The following is a 21,159-nucleotide window of genomic DNA, read 5'->3' as shown; positions in this document are numbered from 1 at the left end:
AAGTTTGTCTTGATTCCTAACATCTGCAGAGGAGTAAATGCATATTTAGTCTACTTCCACGTAATCTCAGAAAGCTTCTGCATTAGAAGCAATGAACCTTTTATTTTGTTATTAAAAAGATTAAAATTTTGTTACACATTCTGTTTTAAAAGACACGCATCAAAAGTTGCTAAATGTTTTCTTGGCTCTTGGTGCAGGTATGTTAACTACTTTTACTTGGTTACCTTGCAGGATAGTGCTTAATTTTTGAATGCTTAGAAAGTTTGTGCTCAGGCTTGTTTCACGTCTCATCAGAAATAAGGTATATCAATACTCAGTAGTGTAGGATAAGATTTTCATTTTCATCTTTATTTGGTGAGAAATCTGATCTAATATTGTTGAGCTAGTAGATGACTAAATTAACCAATTTATATGGGTATAATAACTGTATGAAGAGGGATGATTAAAAGTGGAGAATCTCCTTTCATTAGTTTCATTTAGGGCCGCATTAAAGTTCTCCCTTTCCCACAAAAATAGTATCTTTGTTCTTTGAAGTATTGTCACTCTTAGTGTGTGTGTGTATGTGTGGAATTTAATGCTTTGTGAACTGAAAAATTTGGTTTCTTGTTTAACAATTAAATTTTCTAATATAAGTTGGAGTTAGTATGAGGTCTACTACGTAAGAATTAAGACAAGGAATTGCAATTGCTTCTGTTTTTGTGCAGATAACTCATCATTGCACATTTTAGTATAGTGTTAATAGAGCCTTATGTTAAATGCTAGAGTTGCTTCGTACGATGCAACTACCACTTGAGTTCTACATGGTAGTGAGGGAAAGGTAGTCTATGATTTTTTATGCTTGCTATTTGGATTTGAAACTAGTGTAGAATTTGAATTAACCAATTATTTATAGGTATTAACTGTAACTAGATGAAGTGGATTGCTAAAACTAGACAATCTCCTTTAATTTATGATAGCATTAAAGTTTTTTGTCTCAATAATATCTTTGTTCTCTAAAGTGTTGTTATAGTGTGAAAATGCTTGTGTGGAATTCAATATCTTATAAGCTAAAAAATTTGGTCAGACAAGTATGCACTTTGTGCGCTCTTGATTTGGATGTAGAGCTAGAGGAAGAGAAAGAATCAAGTGAACTTTGACAGAGATGGAAGTGAATAAAGTTAAGAAGGAAAAGCAACAAGAAAGAGGAAGATAGAAAAAAAAAGAACCCATTCAGAGAAAACAAGCACATAAAAAATACAATAATTTACCATGAATAATACTATTAAGACAAGGTAAAAAATTTGTGAAAATGAGGTAGTCAAATATGAAAGATTGAAGAACATTGCATTTTATGAAACATCTAAAAAAATGTGATAAAGGTAGTGTTTATAGATGCAAAAGCCTTTGAACCATGAGAAGTTGATACAAAGACAACCTGGTAGATAGATGGTTAGCAGTACCATGTAACATTATGTAATCGAAGCCAAAGATAACGATGAGAGAAAATTTGCTCCATAACATTTCTTAGTTTGCCTTTTTAGCTTGGTTCAGAGAGATTTTTTGAGCTTCTTGGAAAGTTCAGATTTTAGGAGTTTTAGTATAGTTTGAAAATTACTTTGTGAAGACACTGGACCACATTTTGACATGGACAGTTGTGGTTTGTTTTCATTAAAAAGTGGAAGACAATTTTTTTATCATAAAACTGATTGTATCTGTATTTGCAGAATCTTGCTTTCATCTTGATCACCTTGCGTTTATGGTTTAAGGTAGTATTAGGCTAAATATATATGCCATTGGTACTTGTTTCCATAAACATCTACTTGCCTCTTCAGAAGTGCAATAATGTCTCTACATCACATACCTTTTTTGTGTGTACCTTTGTGAACATGATATATTTTTGAAGCAAGAGATTTTTCAAAGTTCCTTTCTATTTTGCATTTATATGTCCATCATCTCTGAGATGGTTTTCTATGTTTTTTGTTTAGTCGCATGTTCTCCTGAGCACTTTTTTGCTTCTTTTGAAAGCTTTTGTTTGGTTTTGGTAGACTTTCATTCACAAAATCTACAAAGGACTAAATGCATAACTACTTTGATTTCATGTGGTCTTGGAAAGATCTCTTGTTAGATGCATTAAACCCTTTTTTCTCTCTCATTTAATGGAGAATATACTGTGCAATGTGTTTTGAATAATTTTGTGTTTTAAACGACATGCATTAAAAGTTGCTAAATGTTCTTTTGGTCCTTTGGGCAGGTACCTTTAATTTTCCTGTGCAGAGAAATTTGGTGTTAGCAATTCTCAAAACTTGCTTCTTTCTCGCCTCGTAACAATTAAGGTACGTAATACTGTTGTTATTGTTGGTCAGTAAAGATCACTAGTCTACGACTAAATTTTCGCTTCGTATCTTTATTTGTAGAAATTTGGTATGGGATTGCTGAGCTTGTAGATGATTTGTGATGACCCCACCGTACCCAGAGTCGTACCAAAGGGTTTAGCGGATCGTCTGTCTAACTCGCGCCAGGACTCGATACCAAAAACGAGAAAATAGATTTCACGCTAAAAGAAAGTTCTATTTACACTATTACACATTCAAAAGTTGTATAAACTATTACATCAAGCAATACACATCACTAGTACCAGAAAGTAAACCCTAGAGAAGCTACTAACTACAACCACCACAACAAAGATATACATCTTACTAGTCAACTTATAACAAGTACTAGGGCAAAATCAACTACTCTATAAACCAAAAGTCTATACACCTTCCCGAGCTTTCCCCGCGTCGGCTTTGCTAAGGAAAACAAATGGAATGGGCTAAGCTATGTGCTTAGTGAATAATCGGGGTAAAACGTAAAATCACATCCAAACCAAGATATTTCACATCAATAAATAGAAATGTAACATCACAATGGTAGGATACAAGTGGCTTCAAAGCCAGTTCAATTCCCCGCTTGACCACCTGTTGACACTCCGTCAACCAAAATACTCATAGTCCGTAGACTCCACTTACTTCCCCATTCACCTTATCAACCCCCGCTGGCCAGTCAACAGCACACAACAGCTCAAGCAAAACAAAAGCACTTAGCTTTAACAAAGAACGAAATCCCAAGGTTAGCATAGAACTAATTTCGACCAAACCCCGGTCGGCTCGAATAATCCGTTTACCCTTGGAACCGGACTAGAACCAAGCCCTGAGATATCCAATCTCACAACAAAGGATACCTCTCAACAAAGTACTCATCAAAATACTCAAGTCACGTAATCACTCCTATAGCACACAGCACAAGGGTGATGCTCAACACAAGACATGCATTCTCACATATTTAATCAAGAGCAGAGAATGGGTTTAGGTCGAGTGAGATAAAGTACACCCTCGCCTAAGTACCCATTTAACATATACAAAGCACTTTGACAATATATCACATAAACAAACCCAATTACTCACCCAAAATAACTAGCACGTAATTCAAGGCAATTTACACGGGTCCACCGACTCCGTACGGGTTGTCACTGCCTGTGATAAAAGATTATACTTAATCTATTAGTCAAACAACCATCATAATGAAAATAAGGTCTAAAACGGCCAAAACAGCAAAAACGGCCAAGAAATGCATACGCGCGCGCTCGGAAATGAAAACGGTGCGCGCGACGGAAAACGGTATGAAAACGGGTTTCACGGTTTCAACCATAACTAGAGATGTGGTTATCGAATCAAGGTGTACTAGGTAGAGTTTCGAAGCTAAGGCAAAGGGTTACAACTTTCATGAAGGCAAGTCAACCCAGTTCACAATTGATCCAGGTCAAATTTGTAGATTACAAAACCAGAATTTCATTGTCAGTCTGGTTGTCAGCACTGGATTCAAATGGCAATAACTCAAGCTACAAAAATTCGATTGAGGCGTTTTCAGATGCGTTGGAAGCTGAAACATAGAACTAAAATTTTCATGTTTTGACCAAAAGCTGATTTGATACGGATCAAGGTGAAAAATGAAGCCAAAATGTGAAATCTCAAAACTACCCGCGAAACAGTGCATTTGGCAGTCAGGGGTAATTTAGTCATTTCACATGCTACAGTGCTCCGATTGAGCTGAAATTTTACAGGAAGCTATATAACTCCATTCTATACAACTTTTACGTTTTGACCTAAGTCTGATTCGGCCTCTAACATGGACGAATTAAATAGGGAAAATTGGTCTCAAATTTCTGGAATTTGATGATTCAATGCTTGAACATCACATTTGTGTCTCAAATCAATGCCCCAAGTCTCTATCCAAGCTTACCAACTTCCTATACTAGATAAAAAACAAGAATCACAGCTGAAAATATCAAACCCTAGCTAAACATTCCAACATATCTTCCAAAATTAACTAATTAACCATCATAAACCAAGAATATGAGTTTCTATCCAAACTTAAACAAGATTAAGGAAGAGAAGAAGGATAGACAGCCATAATACCTCACCAAGGATGCTTGCAAGAGACCACAACCTTTCCTTCCAAAACTTTGCCACACAAAGCTTCCTAAGCTCCCAAGTGAAAGTTTAATTGGTTTAGATTTTTTATTCAACTCAAACTAAGCCAACAATCAAGATTGAAAGTGTTGTATTTCTTCTCTCTTTTCTCCCTCCAATACTCGGCCACCAAGGAGGATAATGAACAAGAAATGAAGCTCAAGGAAGGATAAGAAGGTTGGAATTAGTTTGGTCAAACAACCCTTGGATGGTTGCCAAGTGTCGCCATAGGATTAACTCTCAATTTTTTTTTTCTTTTTCTCCCTTTTCTTTGGTCAAAGATTGTGGCTGGTTTAAGAGATATTTTAGAGTTAATTAGCTGAAATAAAAGTAAGGGTATTAAGGTAATAAGGTAGTGTTCAAGTGGTGCACTCAATCGGTAACGAACGGTACACGTCGGTTCAACCCGTTTTTCCTTAATTCGCACGTACTAGGGTTTTAACTTATGATTCACTCACTTATTATTATCACTTCTAATCACACACTTTTTCTTAAATAAAACTCACTCTTAACCACCAAATCTAGTACACACACCTCACCAAGTGATCACACGGCCAAAATACGCGAAAACCCTAATTTACCCGAACTAGGAACCTAAAGGAAAAACCCTTGATTCTATGGTTGATTGCAGCTACTGAGGGAGTGAATGAGTAGTAAAGTTATTATAAAGGAATAAATGCCAAATAAAAAGGAATTTTAAGAAAAATATGAGGGATTTTACAACTCCATAGATCACCAACTTAATGTAATCCGACAATCCATCAAGCTTCATTCCACCTCACGAGCCTACTAACCACCCACCTATTATAATTACTTATCATAAAACATACAGTGTCATACATAAACTCAATTAAACAACAACCTTTTAGTCACAAGTAAAACTAGAGTTTTTGATGAAAATTTAAGGTTTTTAGTCTTTTAAAACAAAACAAGGTTTTAAAACAAAACTAAATAAATAAACCTTAACACCCTCTTTGAAAACAACATCCTAAAATTCGGTGTATCACATGATTGACATGACCAGTTTTTGTGGTTATAACTGTATGAAAAAGGTTCATTAAAGTTGGACAATCTTAAAGTTGGACAATCTCCTTTACTTATGACTACAATGAAGCAATGTTTGGTCAAAAATATATTTGTTCTTTGAAGTATTGTTACTGTCTCTAGCTGTTTGTGTGGTATATAATGCTTGTGAACTGAAAAATTTGGGTTCGTGGTTGATATTACCATTTTATGCTATATGCTGGAGTTGTACGAGGTTTACTGAGGTGGAACTAATGCTCAGAATTGGTTCTATTTTGTTGTTTGTGCGGATGATTCATCCTTGCACCTTTTACAATAGTATTACTAGAACATGATAGTAACGGCTATGTAGATAGAGTTGAAGTTTATAATGCAGTTATAACAAAGATTCTACGTGATTTTTTTTTCATGGAGTGTAGTCTGTAGGTCTATCTTTGGTTTCGATGATCGTTGTCTGTTTTTTTACCAAAGAAAGGTTGTTAGTGGTTGTTTATGCTTGCTATTTGGAGATGAAAATAGTATAGGATTTGAATTTTTTTAACAAAACTTTATTTGTCAGAATCTAGTCTAAGATTGTCGAACTAGTAGATGATTGAACTAACCAATTATTCATGGGTAGTAGATGATTGAACTAACCAATTATTCATGGGTGTAAGGGTAACTGTTACTGTTTGAAGAGGATCATTGAAAGTAGACAATCTCCTTTAGTTTAGGGCTGCATTAAGCATTTTTTTTTCTTTCAGCATTGTATCTTTGTTCTTTAATGTACTGTTTCTCTGTGTGTATGTGTAGAATTCAATGCTTTCTAAATTGAAAATTGGGATAAATTCAGAAACCTCCCCTGAGGTTTCTGACAATTTCACTAAGCTTCCTTAAGGTTTGAAAAATTACATTTACCTCCTTTGATTTGATAGTTTTAGTAACAAAATCTTAAAATAATATTGACTTGGACAATTTTTTAAATGAATACCCAAAAATGCCCTTGTGGAATGAGTTTTAATTTATTTTCCTGTACAATTATAAGATTATTTAGTATAATTATAAGGAAAATGTGCTAAATTTTTCATGTCTATATCTACTGTTTGGTAAACAACTATAATAATAATTTTATTACTATGATATGATATTTTTTATGGCATTTTATTATGAATTTAGATTTATAAGATAGAAAGAAAATGTTGAAATAATTCATTTAGAGTTTATAATTTTTTGGAGTAGTGGGATTATCATAATTTAGTAATGCTTTTGGGCCATTTCTTTTTTATTTATTTGTTAATTTTAATACAAAAAAAATAGAAAACAAAGATCAGCAAAAATATTGGATTACATATAAAACTAATTCGTCAAAAAAATCACTAGTTCGACATTTGGTTATAACAAAAACCTAGAGGCAATAGTGGTAGTTCTACAATTTTATTGGCAAAAAATTTTAAAAAAGGAATAAGAAGGAAAAAGAATGAAAAAATAATTTTAAAACTCATTCTAAGTATAAGCATACGCAATAAGAGAATTTCATTAAAACATGTAAGGGTAAAATTCTCATTTTAAATGATAAGAGAGGTATGTGTAATTTTTCAAACTTTAGGGGAGTTCAGTGAAATTGTCAGAAACCTTAGGGGAGATTTCTGAAATTATCCCTCAAAAATTTTGGTATCATGGTTAATGATTAAATTTTTTGCCACAAACAGGAGTTAGTACAAGGCTTTCTGAGTTGGAACTAAAGCAAGGAATTCTTTTATTTTTGTTGTTTGTGTGGAGGTTCTGCATAATTTGTTCTTTCTATGGAGCGGTCTGCTGGTCTAACGTTGGTATAAGTGATCATTTTTAGATAGTCTGTAGACTTGAAACTACTGTAGGATTTAACTTTTTATTCTTTTATCTTTATTCGTCGAAAAATCTGGTCTAAAATTGTTGAACTAGTAGATGATTGAAATAGCCTCATGTAATTGAGAGCCGCATTCAAGCTTTGTCCTTTTTTTTTTTTTTTTTGCAAAATAATGTCCTTGTTTGTTAAAGTTCTATTCCTGTGTGAAATTCAATGCTTTGCGGACTGAAAAGTCATCTTATATGTTTAGGTGTTTTGTGTGCTTTCGGTGTGGATAGAGAGTCAAAGAAAGAGAGAGAAAGGGTACTTTGATGGGGATGGAAGTGTATAAATTTTTTTAGGCAAAAATGAACTATTTTATTGATATGCAATTTAGCTGTACAATGGAGAAAAGAACTCCTACTACATCTGAGATGCTTCAGTGATCGCCACTATAGACAAGTTTGTCTATCTATAGCTACTACTGCAACTATTACATCAGACACTCTATTGACAACTCCCATTCAATCATCAACTGCTAATTCTTTTGAATTCGTGCAGCTTTAGGCCATGAAACAACCACCATTTCGACCACTTTAGTGCTAGCTGTAAGGACTTGTCCAGTACCTGTAGCAACATGTTGTAAAATCCTTCTATTCCTCTCCTAACAAAGATACTAGACAGTGACAGTAAGAGATAATCTTCTAATCTTAGCAGCAAAGGAGTTTGAACCACCATGGTGACACCACCAGTCTACTTCCTGTTCCCAGGGTGAGCACCCCATATACAGCAAGCACAATCTTTGCACTTTATCCCATATACACCTGGAGAAGGAACACTCGAAAAATAGATGTTTAACAGATTCTGTGTCTTGATTGCATAACACAGATCTATGAAGTATATCAGTCTCACCTCACTTGATAAGTCTATCTTTAGTCATCAACTTTTGCTTTAACATCAACCACAGTATAAACGCATAGTTGGGAACAAAACCTTTTCCCTAAACTAAAGAATGCCGCTTCACTTTTCTATCTGCCCGATAAAGTTTCTTCAAAGCAGATTTAACAAAAAAAACACCTGAACCACATACAATCCACTTCACATGATCCTCTCTATGCATTTGCCGCAACATAGAATCGGGAATAGACTCTTGAAACTCTTGCACTATTGCATTAAACCTCCTTCCTTTGGGCTAGGACCACGTTCCATCATTCACTGGATCACTTATCTTAGAGTTAATAGACAATCCTAAATTCTTATATAAAGATTCAGGATATCTTAAATATAAAAGCCCAAGTGCATGCCAATTATCAAACCAGGAAAAAATGCTCTTACCTTCACCAATGTCAATTTTAATCCATGGCTGAGCAAGATGCCTAAGGTGTAACAACTTTCTCCAACACCATGAACAATCAGAAGGAATTTTTACTTCCCATAGACTGTGCCCTTTCAACATCACAAAGTGTATCCATCTAACCCATAAAGTATCATTTTTCTGACATATATTCCAAATGAACTTAAGGATCAGACAATTATTCCAGTTGGCTATGCTCTGCACTCCTAGTCCACCATTTTTCTTTGGTTTACAGACATCTTCCCACTTTACTTTTGCTCCATAATGTGATTTAATTTCACCATACCATGGAAATGAGGATAACATGTTGTCAATCCTATGAAGTACTGCTTTGGGTAGTGTAAAAACACTAGTCCAATGGAGGAAGATACCACTAAGGATAGATAAGATAACCTGCAACCGACCTCCATAGGTAAGTTTTTTTACTGCCCATGTGAGAACCCAAAAATTTTCACATTTTCTCAGCATTATTTTATTCCTTTGCCTACATTTTATACTTTCCTTGGAAATATTAAAATTTCAATGCATTTTTACAAGCAAGTACAGTTTTTAATTCATTTTCCTAGTATGAGTTAGTGTACGTTAAATTTGAAACGCATTATCGATGTGGGGCCCGCTAGTGCGATGCACGCAACATTTTTTTTTTTGTTACAACTAGTTGGTGAACTATGGAGTTAATTGCAAAGATTAAAAGTTATTAGGGCCATAGTGTGAGACTTAGCAAAGTAAGATATTAGTAACCTTGAAGCTTCTAAGGTCTTCCTAAGCTTAAATTTGATTGGTGGAGGAAAAGTGACATTTGACCTTAGCTTAAATATCTAGGATGTTAGTAAATGAGATGGAAAACAAAGCAAAAACTCATAGAAAATAGAGAGAGAGGGCCGTGAGTCTTGAGGAAAACCAAGAGGAAAGAAAACTTCAATTGCATCTTGGGTTTGCTTGATTTAGTGAGAACAAGAAAAACTAAACAGATTAATCATTAGTTTGGAAGCTTGGGAAGCTTAAGGAACCAAAAATTTCAAGGAGTAGTGGAGGATCACTCTTGCAAGGTCTTGTCTTGAGGTATAATGGCTGATCACTCTTTCTTTCCCCATTAATCATGATTAAGTTGGGTATTAATGTTAGAGTTGTGCTTGTGATGCTTGTTTCAAACGGTTTTGATGATTGGAGGGAGGAATATTGAGTTAGGGTTTTGATTTATTCACTCATATTTCTTGTGGGTTAGCTGTTATATGGTGTATATATATGGTATATAATCTTGTAAAGGAGAAAGTAGTGGTAATTTTAAGGTAAAAATGTGAATTATAGCTTGACTATAACAAAAGTCCAGATTTCTGGAAATTCAAGTTTCAGTTCTGCCCGGTTCCAGTTCGTGATGTTAGAGGCTGAATTAGACTTAACATAAAACATAAAAGTTGTAGAGAATGATGTCTTATAATTGCCTGCAAAATTTCAGCTCAATCGGAGGAACGTAGCCTGTGAAAAGATAAAAATACCCCTGACTCTCATAGGTTTAGTCCAGTGGACAATTTTGATATTTCACAACACTAACCATGTCTGTTTATCCTGATTTGTACTGAATTAGCCTTTGGCCAAAACACAAAAGTTGTAGTGCTATGTCTTATCTTTCCAACGCCCCTAGAATCACCTTGTTTGAAATTCGGTAGCCTGAGTTATTGTCGTTTACGCATAAGGCGGTTATCAAGCCCGAATGTGAGATTCTGGTTCTGTTATTTGAGATTTTGACTTAGATACACTATAAACTGGACTGAGTGGTCTTCATCAAAGTTGTAGGCCTTTGTCTTAGCTTCGAAACGGTATAAATTTCACCCCAATATGATAGGCGTAGCTTTAGTTGTGTCCGTTACGTAAAACAACGTCAAATCTGTCTTTTGTTTCTTGACTCAACCTTCATTTCCGCACATGCTCCTAGCTTGATTTTGTACTTGTATGACTTGGAGCCTATGGAATGGCTATTGAAATGAGATGATTTTGTATATGACTTTGGGTTTGATTGAGGAAAAGAATGAAGCCATAAATGGCTGGAAAATAGGTAAATACAAAGGGCGTGCTGCCCAAATTTACACTCGAGAACTAGATCGATATACTTGCGACTTGAGTAAGGCTTGAGAGCGAATACCACGTGAACCATCTAGGGTATTTACATTTTCTTTGCCACTTCGACTCAAATAGCGATTTTAAAGTTTTACAAATGAGTCTAAGTTTTACAAATATTTTACTTATGTCATTTGGTTTCAATGTACTCTTTTCACTACCAAAATCATATTTTTGCTTTGTACTAGTACGTATTCGACTTGTCTTTGACTCACTTACATCTTTGATGGTTGAAACATAATGTGTTCGTTTGATTATTAGGGTTCCTTGGTGATTGAGAGTATTATCCGGAATGAAACTTTGGACGTTATTTTGTTTAAATAGGTGAGTGTTCCTTGTTGTTATGTTACCCTTGACTATATGCCTTGTTCCATGTTATGGATATTTGATTGAATGTTTGAATGTTAAATGCTTTCAATGATTGCTAAAAACGAGTTTTTTAGGCGAGTGTGTACTTTATCGCACTCGACCTAAATGAATGTGAAATTTTCAATGATTGAATGATTATATGTGCATGAATGTAAGTCATTGGCTGAACTGGGCCCTGCCCTTCGTTACTGATCGACTCAGGCCAGAAGCGGACTCGGTCGGGCGATTTAGTGACCCTGGGTGAACGTTTCGTATACTCGAGTATTACCTTGTTGTCGGGTGGAGTCCGGCCAACGTCCGGAAGGGGGTGAAATGAAATGAATGAACGAGTGACAATGAATGAAATGAAGGGTTTTACTTATCAAAATGCATATTCAAATAATTGGAGGAACAAGGGGAATGACAGGAGAATGAACGAACGAACGAACGAACGGCTCCTTATGAGCCCGTATCCTTTTTATGAATGTGTTATTATCGCTTTCCATTGTAAATGTTTCTTGAACTATTGATACTCTATGATTAATGTATTGGATTGATTGTTTGATTATGTGTTCGGAACCTCATTGAGCTTTTAGCTCATTCCTTTAGTTTTGTTTTCCTTAACAGGGGACGGCGAGCGGGATGAGAGCTCTGTATAGACTAGCCTAGTTTAGTTCTTTGATTTTGTAATGGTTCTCGCCCTAGTGCTTGGCACGGGTTGGATGTATGGTGAATTGAGAACCTTTGTATATTCGATGTTTGTACTCCTTTTTGAGATAGTAATATACATAAGTTTTGCTTTAAGTTTTGGATCGTCGTTATATTTATTCTTATGGGTTTATTCTGATTTTGTTTGAGGGTTGAAGTGAACGACTAAGTTCCGGCGAGAGCTGGGCAGGCGGTCCGCCGAACCCTTTGGTTCGCCTTAGGGGGAGGTGGGGCTGTCACAGCCCAACATTGTACCCTCTGCTGAATCTTCATAAAAACAGGTTGGCAGTCCTTGTAGCTGAGTTTTCTTGAACTAAGAGGTGGACCTAAGTATTTAACTGGTAGTTCACCCTTTGGCATCTCCAATATGTTGCACAGTTGCTGTCCCACTTCATCGCTATCACCAGCTATAGACACACAAGTCTTATGAAGATTAGGCTTCAAACCAGAGAAACTTCCAAATTCAGCAATCGTGTCCCTGACCAAACAAAAAGAATGCTCAATACTGCCAATATAGAAACAAATCATCTGCAAATGCAATATGGGATAACTCCAAATCTAAACAATACGGATGAAAATCAAATCCTTTCCCTCCAATATTCCACTTCAGCAATGAAGTGAATAAAGTTAAGCAGGAAAGAAACAAGAAAGAGGAAAACAAATAAAAGAAGAGAACCCCTTAAGAGAAAACCATATATAAAGAAAATAAGAATTCACCATGAATAGTACTACTAGGACAAGGTCAACAAATTTTTAGAATGAGGCAGTCAAATGTGGAAGATTGAAGAATCTCAAATCTTATGATAAAATTTGGACTTTGTGATGAAGATCAATGTTTATGAATGAAAAAGCAATTCAGGAAATGAGGAAATGAGGAAAGGAGACAATGGCAACTTGGTAGATAGATGATTTCTAGTACCAAGCAGCATTATGTAAACAAGGCCATAGATGATGACCAAAGAAAACTTGTTCCATGCCATTTATTTGTTTCACAAGGGGACTTTTCAAATCTCTTGGAATGTTTGGGTTTTAAGAAATTTATTTCAATTAGTTCTTTTGTTTGAAGGCTATTCTATGGAGACATTAAATGATGTTTTGACATGGACAGTTGTAGATTTTTTTTAAAAACTATTATTAAGGTGGAACACAAGTTTTTCATCATAATGCTGGATCATATCTGCAAAAAGTTGCTTTCAACTTGTTCTGCTCACAATTGTGTATGTACAGTACTACTTGGCTGAGAAAATCATACTTTTGGTACTTGTTTCCATAAATATGTGTGTTGCTCGTCAGAAATAAGGGATACCATCTCCATGTCACATGCCCTTTATAGTGTGTACTTTTATAAGCATGTCCTTTTTTGGAATCAAGAGACTTTTCTATGTTCTCTCCTATTTTGCATTTATATTGCCATTATTTACTAGATGATTTTATGGGATTTTTGTTTACTGTCGTCTTTGTTTCTATAATACTTTTTTTCTATCTTCTTTGAGAAAGATTTTCTTCGTTTGGTGGTTTTGATTCCTAAAATCTGTAGAGGACTAAATGCATAGCTAGTCTGCTTCCATGTGATCTCAGAAAGCTTCTGTGTTAGTGGCAGTGAACCCTTTATTTTGTTATTAAAACAATAAAGAATTTGTTACGCATTTTATTTTGAATACTTTGCAGTTTAAAAGGCACACATTAAAAGTTGCTGAATGTTTTCTTGGCTCTTGGGGCAGGTACTTTAACTACTTGGTTAACATGGAGGATGTTGCTTAATTTTCTAGTGCTCAAAAAGCTTGTGTTCAGGCTTTTTCTTGTCTTATCAGAAATACGGTACGTCAATACTCAGTAATGTAGGATATGTAGGATATGTTTGTCATTTTTCATCTTTATTTCTTGAGAAATCTGGTCTAAGATTGTTGAGCTAGTAGATGCAAAAGGGCCATGTATTGCTTCCAAATGCTAGTTTGTTATTGGCTTCATCTGCCATGGAAATTCATTAGGGCAAGTAGATTGATCTTATCAAGATCTAATGGGCTATCATAGAAAAGAGCAATATAAATCTTGGTTAACATTTTAGTCATGGGGTTTCGCTTTCAGATCAAATGCTTGCTTGTGAAGTACTCTAGTTCTGAAAAAGACATTTAGTTCCCCAGAAAAGATCGATTTCCACATTACTTCCATGATGCACAAGTCACTATGAAGCTATACTGAATGTTGAGAGCATGTTTCTCCTTTGGGTCTAAGACATTTTATCTTTTATCTTTATATGTTGGCAAATCTGTTCTAAGATTTTTTAGCTAGTAGATGATTGAACTAACCAGTTATGCATAGGTGTAATGGTAAGTTTATGAAGAGGATCATTAAAAATGGACAACCTACTTTAATTTAGGAAGGCATTAAAGCTTTGTTTTTCTTATCTCCAAAATAGTATCTTTGATCTTTAAAGTATTGTTACTGTGTATGACTGTGTGTTTGTATGGAATTCAATGCTTTGTGGGGTGAAAAATTTGGTTTCATGGTTGACAATCAAAGTTTCTGGTATAAGCTGGAGTTAGGATGAGGTTTTGCTGTGCTAGAAGGCAAGGAATTTCTCTTATTTTTGTTGTTTGTGCAGTTGACTTGTCCCTTGCACCTTTTAGAATAATGTTCCTAGACCCTGATGGTAAGGGCTATTTAGCTAGAGTTGAAGTTTATAGTGCAGCTATAGCTAAGCTTCTGCATAATTTGTTTCTTTTTCTTGGAAGTCTGCAGGTCTATCATTGGTTTAAATGATCATTGTCACTTTTACCAAGCTATGGTAGTTTCTGATTTTCTATGTGTTGCTATTTGGGTTTATAATCTTTGCTTTCTTTATTTTTAGGTAACATGGAAGAAAAGAGAAGCACTGTAGCGAAGTGGACAAGGGCTCAAATAAAGCATATGACTAATGAATACAATGAGAAGAAGCAGGAGAAGAAAGGGAAAAGTGAGAGAGCCCATGGCTCTCATGAAATGAACGCTACTGAGGGAAAAAAGAGGGAAGAATTGGAGTCACGAAAAGTCACAAGAAATGTCGAAGAAGTGGTTAGAATTAGCAGCAGTAGCAGTGATGAAGAGCAAGAGGGGGAAAATGTAAACTGGAAGATGTTCAATAGAAAGACGAAGGGAACTGCTAAAAAGATTTTCAATGATGATGTGAGTAGTGGAAGTGATGTTAGGATTTTGGGGGAAGAGGAAGTGGTGAGGGAAGAATTGGAGTCAGGAAAAGTCACAAGAAATGTCGAAGAAATGGTTAGAATTAGCAGCAGTAGCAGTGATGAAGAGCAAGAGGGGGAAAATGTAAACCGGAAGATGTTCAATAGAAAGAGGAAGGGAACTGCTAAAAAAATTTTCAATGATGATGAGAGTAGTGGAAGTGATGTTAGGATTTTGGGGGAAGAGGAAGTGGTGGAAGAAGTGAAATTGAAGGAATTAGATAGGATGAGGAAGAGAGACACTATTTACAAGGGTAAGAATAGTGATCGGGGAAGTGGAAGTGATGTCGTGCTTGTAACTGAAGAAGATGTCCCTCCAAACTTGAGATGTAGTTATGTCAAGGGTAGGAAGCAGTTTCCATGTAGAAGAAGAAAGAGGGTTAGAAGTGATGGAAATGCAACAAATGAAAGAATGACCATGGAGAGTGAACCTTCAGGGAATCGAGCTCAGGACAAGGAAAAGGGTCTTCTAATTGAAAATCTTGATGATCTCAACTCAAAATCCTCTAGCTCTGAAGAGGATGCTGATGATTCTGATAATGCCTGTAGTGAGGAAGAATCAAGGAGCTCTGGTACACAATCAAACCATTGGGGTTATTGTAGTGAGGATAACCTTGAAGGAGGGATAGGAAAAGATGATGGCTTCATTCAACTACCAAGTCCAAAGTCCAGAGAACACGAACCAGGACTCAGAACATCAAGGAAGTGCTGTCTTCATGTTTCTGAGAGTGAAAGTTCTGATTCTTCAGGTGAGGATTCTGATTCATCAGATCAGATGCCAAAGAAGAAAAAGGAAAGCAGTAGGATATCTAAACCCTCAAAGAGAAGAGAAAGAGATGTGGATTACATGAATATTCTTCTGGGGTCCATGCTGAAGGATGATGAGCAGACAAACAAAAATCCATTTTCTTTTGAAGACAATGGTCCTACTCATACACTGCCATTAAAATTCAGATTTGATGACGAGGATTTAACCCCACCCAAGAAAGAAGACTGGCAGAAAGAAATTGATGATCTTTTTACTGAGATGGAAATGTGCCTCACATTACCAGATTCTGACTTTACTGAATCATCCAAGGTAATGGTGCTTTGTTAATTTTGAGAGATTTGACATTCTCTGATTACTTCAGTGTGATTTTTGGATTTGGAGTTACATAAGTATCTACATAGTTTCCATGCAGGTTGAACAGTTTAACTAATCCTAGAGAAACGAATGATTGTTTCTTCAATACGTTACTGCTGATAATGATTTGAAAGATAGCTCATTATTATGCTGCTGCCTTATTCCTTCTGTTGGATCCATTCTTTGTCTGTCAGCTGAGTTTGGAGATTTTAGTTAATCTGCTAATGTTTTGACTTCTGCCCTGGAATACTGAAGTTGATGCCTTAGAACTTTGAAATGATTTGGAAACATGCAGTAGGTATCATCTCATGTTGGTCATCTAATATTTGTTTCTTCCTCAGTTATTATCTAATAATCTATGGTTAACAAGATCATGCAGTTTTTCAAATAGTTATAATTTTGTTGACAGTATGCTTTCTTATGTAGTTTTAAGAATACAAATACAAGTTGCTGTTTCATGATCCATTGTGCATGCTATTTAGTTGGTCCTAACATTGTATGTTTGTTACTGATGGTGATGGGATGATTCTATTATTCATTTTAAGTTATTTATGCAACCCACGGGAAAAGCTTGCTGTTCTCCTTTTGAACCACTTTTAGAAATATTTAAGCTAGATATCAGTTTTAATGACAAAGAAAGTTTTCTCATCCATGTCCTGCTGTAAGAAAAAGGAGTTAATGAAATTTAGTCTTACTCTGATATTTTAACTAGTCCATGCATGAAAATTTTGATAACGTGGAATTAGGCAATTTCCTCTGCTCTTGTACAATAACTTTACAATATTTGGATTGTAAGACATGTTTTCAATTTCCAAACTTTACAATTTATTGGATTGTTTGATTTCTTTTTCGTCCTGGTTGTATTACGTAAATTTGTTCTAGATTTGTTCTAGAAATTTCGTTGTATTCACAATCACATACAGATACTCCCATCTAGTTCTTTGCGAGATCTCAGTCATTAGACAGAAAGACATAAAAGTATTTTCAGTGTGCTATTTGTGTCATAAGAAACCTCCTAAGTTTTGCACCCTTCTAGTCAAATTTACCATTTGGCTTAGATTTGCATCGTCCAAATAATGTTATTGATATTTTTTGCTGGCTTTGCTGTCAATTTACAATGATGTTTTTAGTTTCCACACCTTTTTGGATTTTTAATTTCTGTTCATTCTGAGCACAAGAACATTGATTGAGTTTTCTTCTTATCATGCCTGTTTTACTCTTTTTAATTATCCGATTGTCCACATTGAAACTCATGTGAGAAGATTTTGTGTTCTTGTGGTGTTGATCATCAGGATGGCGCTCATCATGTCACTGCAACGGCCAAGTGCCAAGCAGAGTAATGTCTCTCAGGGAAACATCAGCTGATTCTTGAAGAACCAATTGGAATCATATGCAGATGTTGTCAAATTGTGCATAAGGAGATGAAGGACATTTTTCCTACTCTGGTATATATTCCCACTAGTCCATTTGCAATTTTATCTTACTTGAATTCCCTTCTTTTATGCTCCTTACAGATGAACTTAAATAAATGAACTTCATATTCCTAATTTTTTTTTCACTAAGCTCCTTGCTTTATTGGCTCAAAACAGGAGCGTAAGCATGTAAGATGGGGGAACACCCTGACAAAGGCAAAGAAACAAGAATTTCTGTTCTAAGTGCATAACAGACACTATGCTATTCTAGAACTCACTCTAAAACTTTGGGAGAAATGCCTAACTCTAGGCACACTAAACTGAAGAACCAAGCCAACCACTAACCATACCACAAAGGTCCTGCAAGATTTGCTTGCAAAAATAGTAAACTGGATACAACAGACTTTTGGATAACTTTACAGTTTCCACTTCCCCAGAGCTGATAAACTGCAACAGCAAATCTCACCCTGCACACATTTCTACCAAATGACTTTCCAGCACAGTGTTGTTCAACCCATAACAATTCAATGGACCAAGTCTCAGCAACTGTATATCTAGCTAGTTCTTAGAGAGTACGGACAAGAGTATATGCTCAGAGATTCATTAGGAACAAAACCATGTTCAACAGGCATACCCCGAGAGATTAGCCTGTCTTCAGTACTTAATCTCCACTCACAAATGCCAACCTTAAGATATAGGAATGTTCTAAGCATATATTTCTTTCCACAGACAACTATATACCTGGATAACTATTAGACTGAGATTGAAACTTTTTCATGGCTAATCTAGTAGTGTAGATTCCTGAAGAATCAGGTTTCCAATCTACCTGATTGTCAAAATCTACAACAGGCAGAAAATAAGGAGTATCATGTGTTAAAGCAGCAGCACCTTTTAATATCCTATCAGAGAACCAAAAACAACCACCTCTTAATTTCCTATCATAGAACCAAAAACAAGCACCATACTTAATGGTAGAGACCACCTTAGCATCATTTTTACTAGCAAAGAGCTTAATAATCTGGGCTGAGTTGTGTAGTGAAATGGGACCTTTACGATATTACCAGAACTTCATATTGTTACTTGCATTCCCAGTTATTTTTAAATTTTATCTAAATTGCTATTGCCTGCAGAAAAAAGAGACTCCACGAAGATGGGATTGGGTTGACCTTAGCCGAGATTACTTTGGTATTCATGAGCTTCATCTTGATGACTCAGCCTCTGGAAACTATTACACCCCCATTGATGCTGAAGGCTTTGTACTGGATCTTATTCCAGATGACATTAGGATGTCAATGTATAGTCATCAGCTGGATGGATTTGTCTTCTTGTGGAAAAACATAGTAGGAGAAACCAACATCGAGAAGCTGAAAACTGAACTTTCTGATGATGGAAGAGGAGCCATAATATCACATGCCCCTGGCACCGGGAAGACCTGCCTAACAATTGTTTTTATTCTGTCATTGTTGAAAATGTATCCAATGTGCCGACCCGTGATTATAGCTCCTACAAGCATGCTGCTTACCTGGGAAAATGAGTTCCGAAAATGGGGATATAGAATTCCTTTTCATAACTTTAATAGCAAGGATTTGTCGGGAAACGAACTCAAAACTGATGCAAATTTTCTTCGGAGAGTAGGAAGCCGAATGACAAAGCTGTACTCGTGGACAAAGGAAGAAAGTGTTCTAGGAATCAGCTACAAGTTGTTTGAGCAGATTGCTAGTGGACGGAAGGGAAAAGGAAGTGATGAAAAACTTAAGGAAATCTTTCTTCAACTGCCTGGTCTTGTGGTTCTTGACGAAGGGCACACGCCTCGCAATCAACAGAGTCTTGTCTGGAAGGTTTTGACAAGAGTTAAGACAAAAAGAAAGATAATCCTCTCTGGAACTCCTTTTCAGAATAACTTCGAAGAGTTGTATAATACTCTTTGCCTGGTAAACCCAAAGCTTTCTGGTTCAGTGACCTCTGAGAGTTGCAGCAGAAGATGGCAGCGGAAGAGCAATGTGGAGAAAGAGAGATGGGTTTCCTTGACCAATGCCATTGATAACAACTCTGACAATGCAGTAGAGGAGCTCAAAGCTATGATAGATCCTTTTGTACATGTACACAAAGGTTCTATACTAGAGGAGAGTCTCCCTGGTCTGAAGGACACACTTGTTATTTTGCGGCCAACTGATGAGCAGAAGGGCATTCTTCAGCTTATATCGGATGATTGGAGCAGGTTTGACCAAGTACATTTGGTGTCACTCATTTCTGTCCACCCCTCATTGGCTGCTTTCAGTAAACGCTTCTCTGCTGACAAATTCAGACTAGGGGTACTTGATTGTAGTCCTTATGCTGGAGTAAAGACGAAATTTGCCATTGAGCTCATCCGATTATGCGATGCATCGCATGAGAAGGTTTTAGTTTTCAGCGTATTTATTCACCCTTTGAGATTCATAATGCAGCAGTTGATAGATCAGTTGAAGTGGAGGGAAGGCATAGAAGTGCTGTATATGGATGGAAAACATGACGAGAAGAATCGCCAGTCATCAATTAGTTCTCTGAATGATCCCTCCAGTAAGGTGAAAGTTCTTTTTGCATCCACAAAAACTTGTTCTGAAGGAATAAATCTTAGTGGGGCTTCAAGAGTTGTTTTGTTAGACGTTGTCTGGAATCCTGCAGTTGAAAGGCAAGCAATAAGCAGAGCATATAGGCTTGGCCAAAAGAAGTCTGTCTATGTTTATCATTTGATAACCTCTGGGACCTTGGAGGTTGAAAAGTATGCTCAACAGACTAACAAAGATCGCTTGTCTGACTTGGTATTTTCTTCTCAAGACAGGCAAAGGAACAAGTCTAGAATCTCATCTGTTTTCAAGGATAAAATCTTGGAAGGAATGCTTGACAACAAAATGCTGAATGATATCTTTGAGAATGTTATTCACCAGCCGAAGGAATCAAATGCATTTTCAAACTTCAATTATGTTGAGCACAAGCAATAGCCAAAAGACCTTTCGCTGCTGTATCTCTCATCAGTTGTTGATACTTTCGCCTTTTGTTTGGGAGCTCTAGCGACCTTTCTTCTGGTAGCTTTTGAAACTTGCTGCACTTTGTCATTGAGTATACTCTGATAGTGACATGAAACTTGTTCTATGTTTTAAACTTGCTGCAGAGTGGTGTGTTTTTAAACTTTCTTCAAATAGTTTTTACAGAATATTTTTGGTTGTCGTGGTACTTTTTTCAAGTTTTTGAAAACTGCCAGCGTGATTTGATAGTTTTGCCAGCCAATTGTTTGTTGCCTGAGAAAGTACTTGTTCTATGATTGATCAAGTAATTGTTTTGTTTTTCATTCAATGTTATCACTGTGTTTGCAGGGAATAACTATTCTGTGCTACAGGCCAATGGTTCATCTAAGGGCAGCTCCAATGGGGGTGTAATGGGGAGCCATTACACCGCTCCATGACACGGCTCCAATGGGGAGCCGTGTCATGGAGATTACACGCATCACATGTATGATGCGTGTAATCCATTGAATGTGGGCCTATGGCAACGGTAAAATTCCAGCACAAAGCATATTTGGGATCAGAC

At 36.2% G+C, this 21,159-nt stretch overlaps 1 protein-coding gene across 1 annotated transcript; it reads left to right on the top strand.

Annotated features, from left to right (window-relative positions):
* Positions 1 to 14,383: 14,383 nt before the first annotated feature.
* Positions 14,384 to 20,573, top strand: LOC113769280 (SNF2 domain-containing protein CLASSY 4-like). The gene is made up of 3 exons (XM_027313742.1): positions 14,384 to 14,570; positions 14,688 to 16,138; positions 18,726 to 20,573. Exons 1-3 carry the CDS (start codon positions 14,384 to 14,386, stop codon positions 20,571 to 20,573), a joined length of 3,486 nt encoding a protein of 1,161 aa, XP_027169543.1.
* Positions 20,574 to 21,159: the final 586 nt, after the last annotated feature.

The sequence above is a fragment of the Coffea eugenioides genome, chromosome 4 (assembly GCF_003713205.1).
Source record: "Coffea eugenioides isolate CCC68of chromosome 4, Ceug_1.0, whole genome shotgun sequence".
Classification (NCBI taxonomy): Eukaryota; Viridiplantae; Streptophyta; class Magnoliopsida; order Gentianales; family Rubiaceae; genus Coffea; species Coffea eugenioides.
Note: the sequence above shows the minus strand (reverse complement) of the source record. Positions and strands in the feature narration are given on the sequence as shown.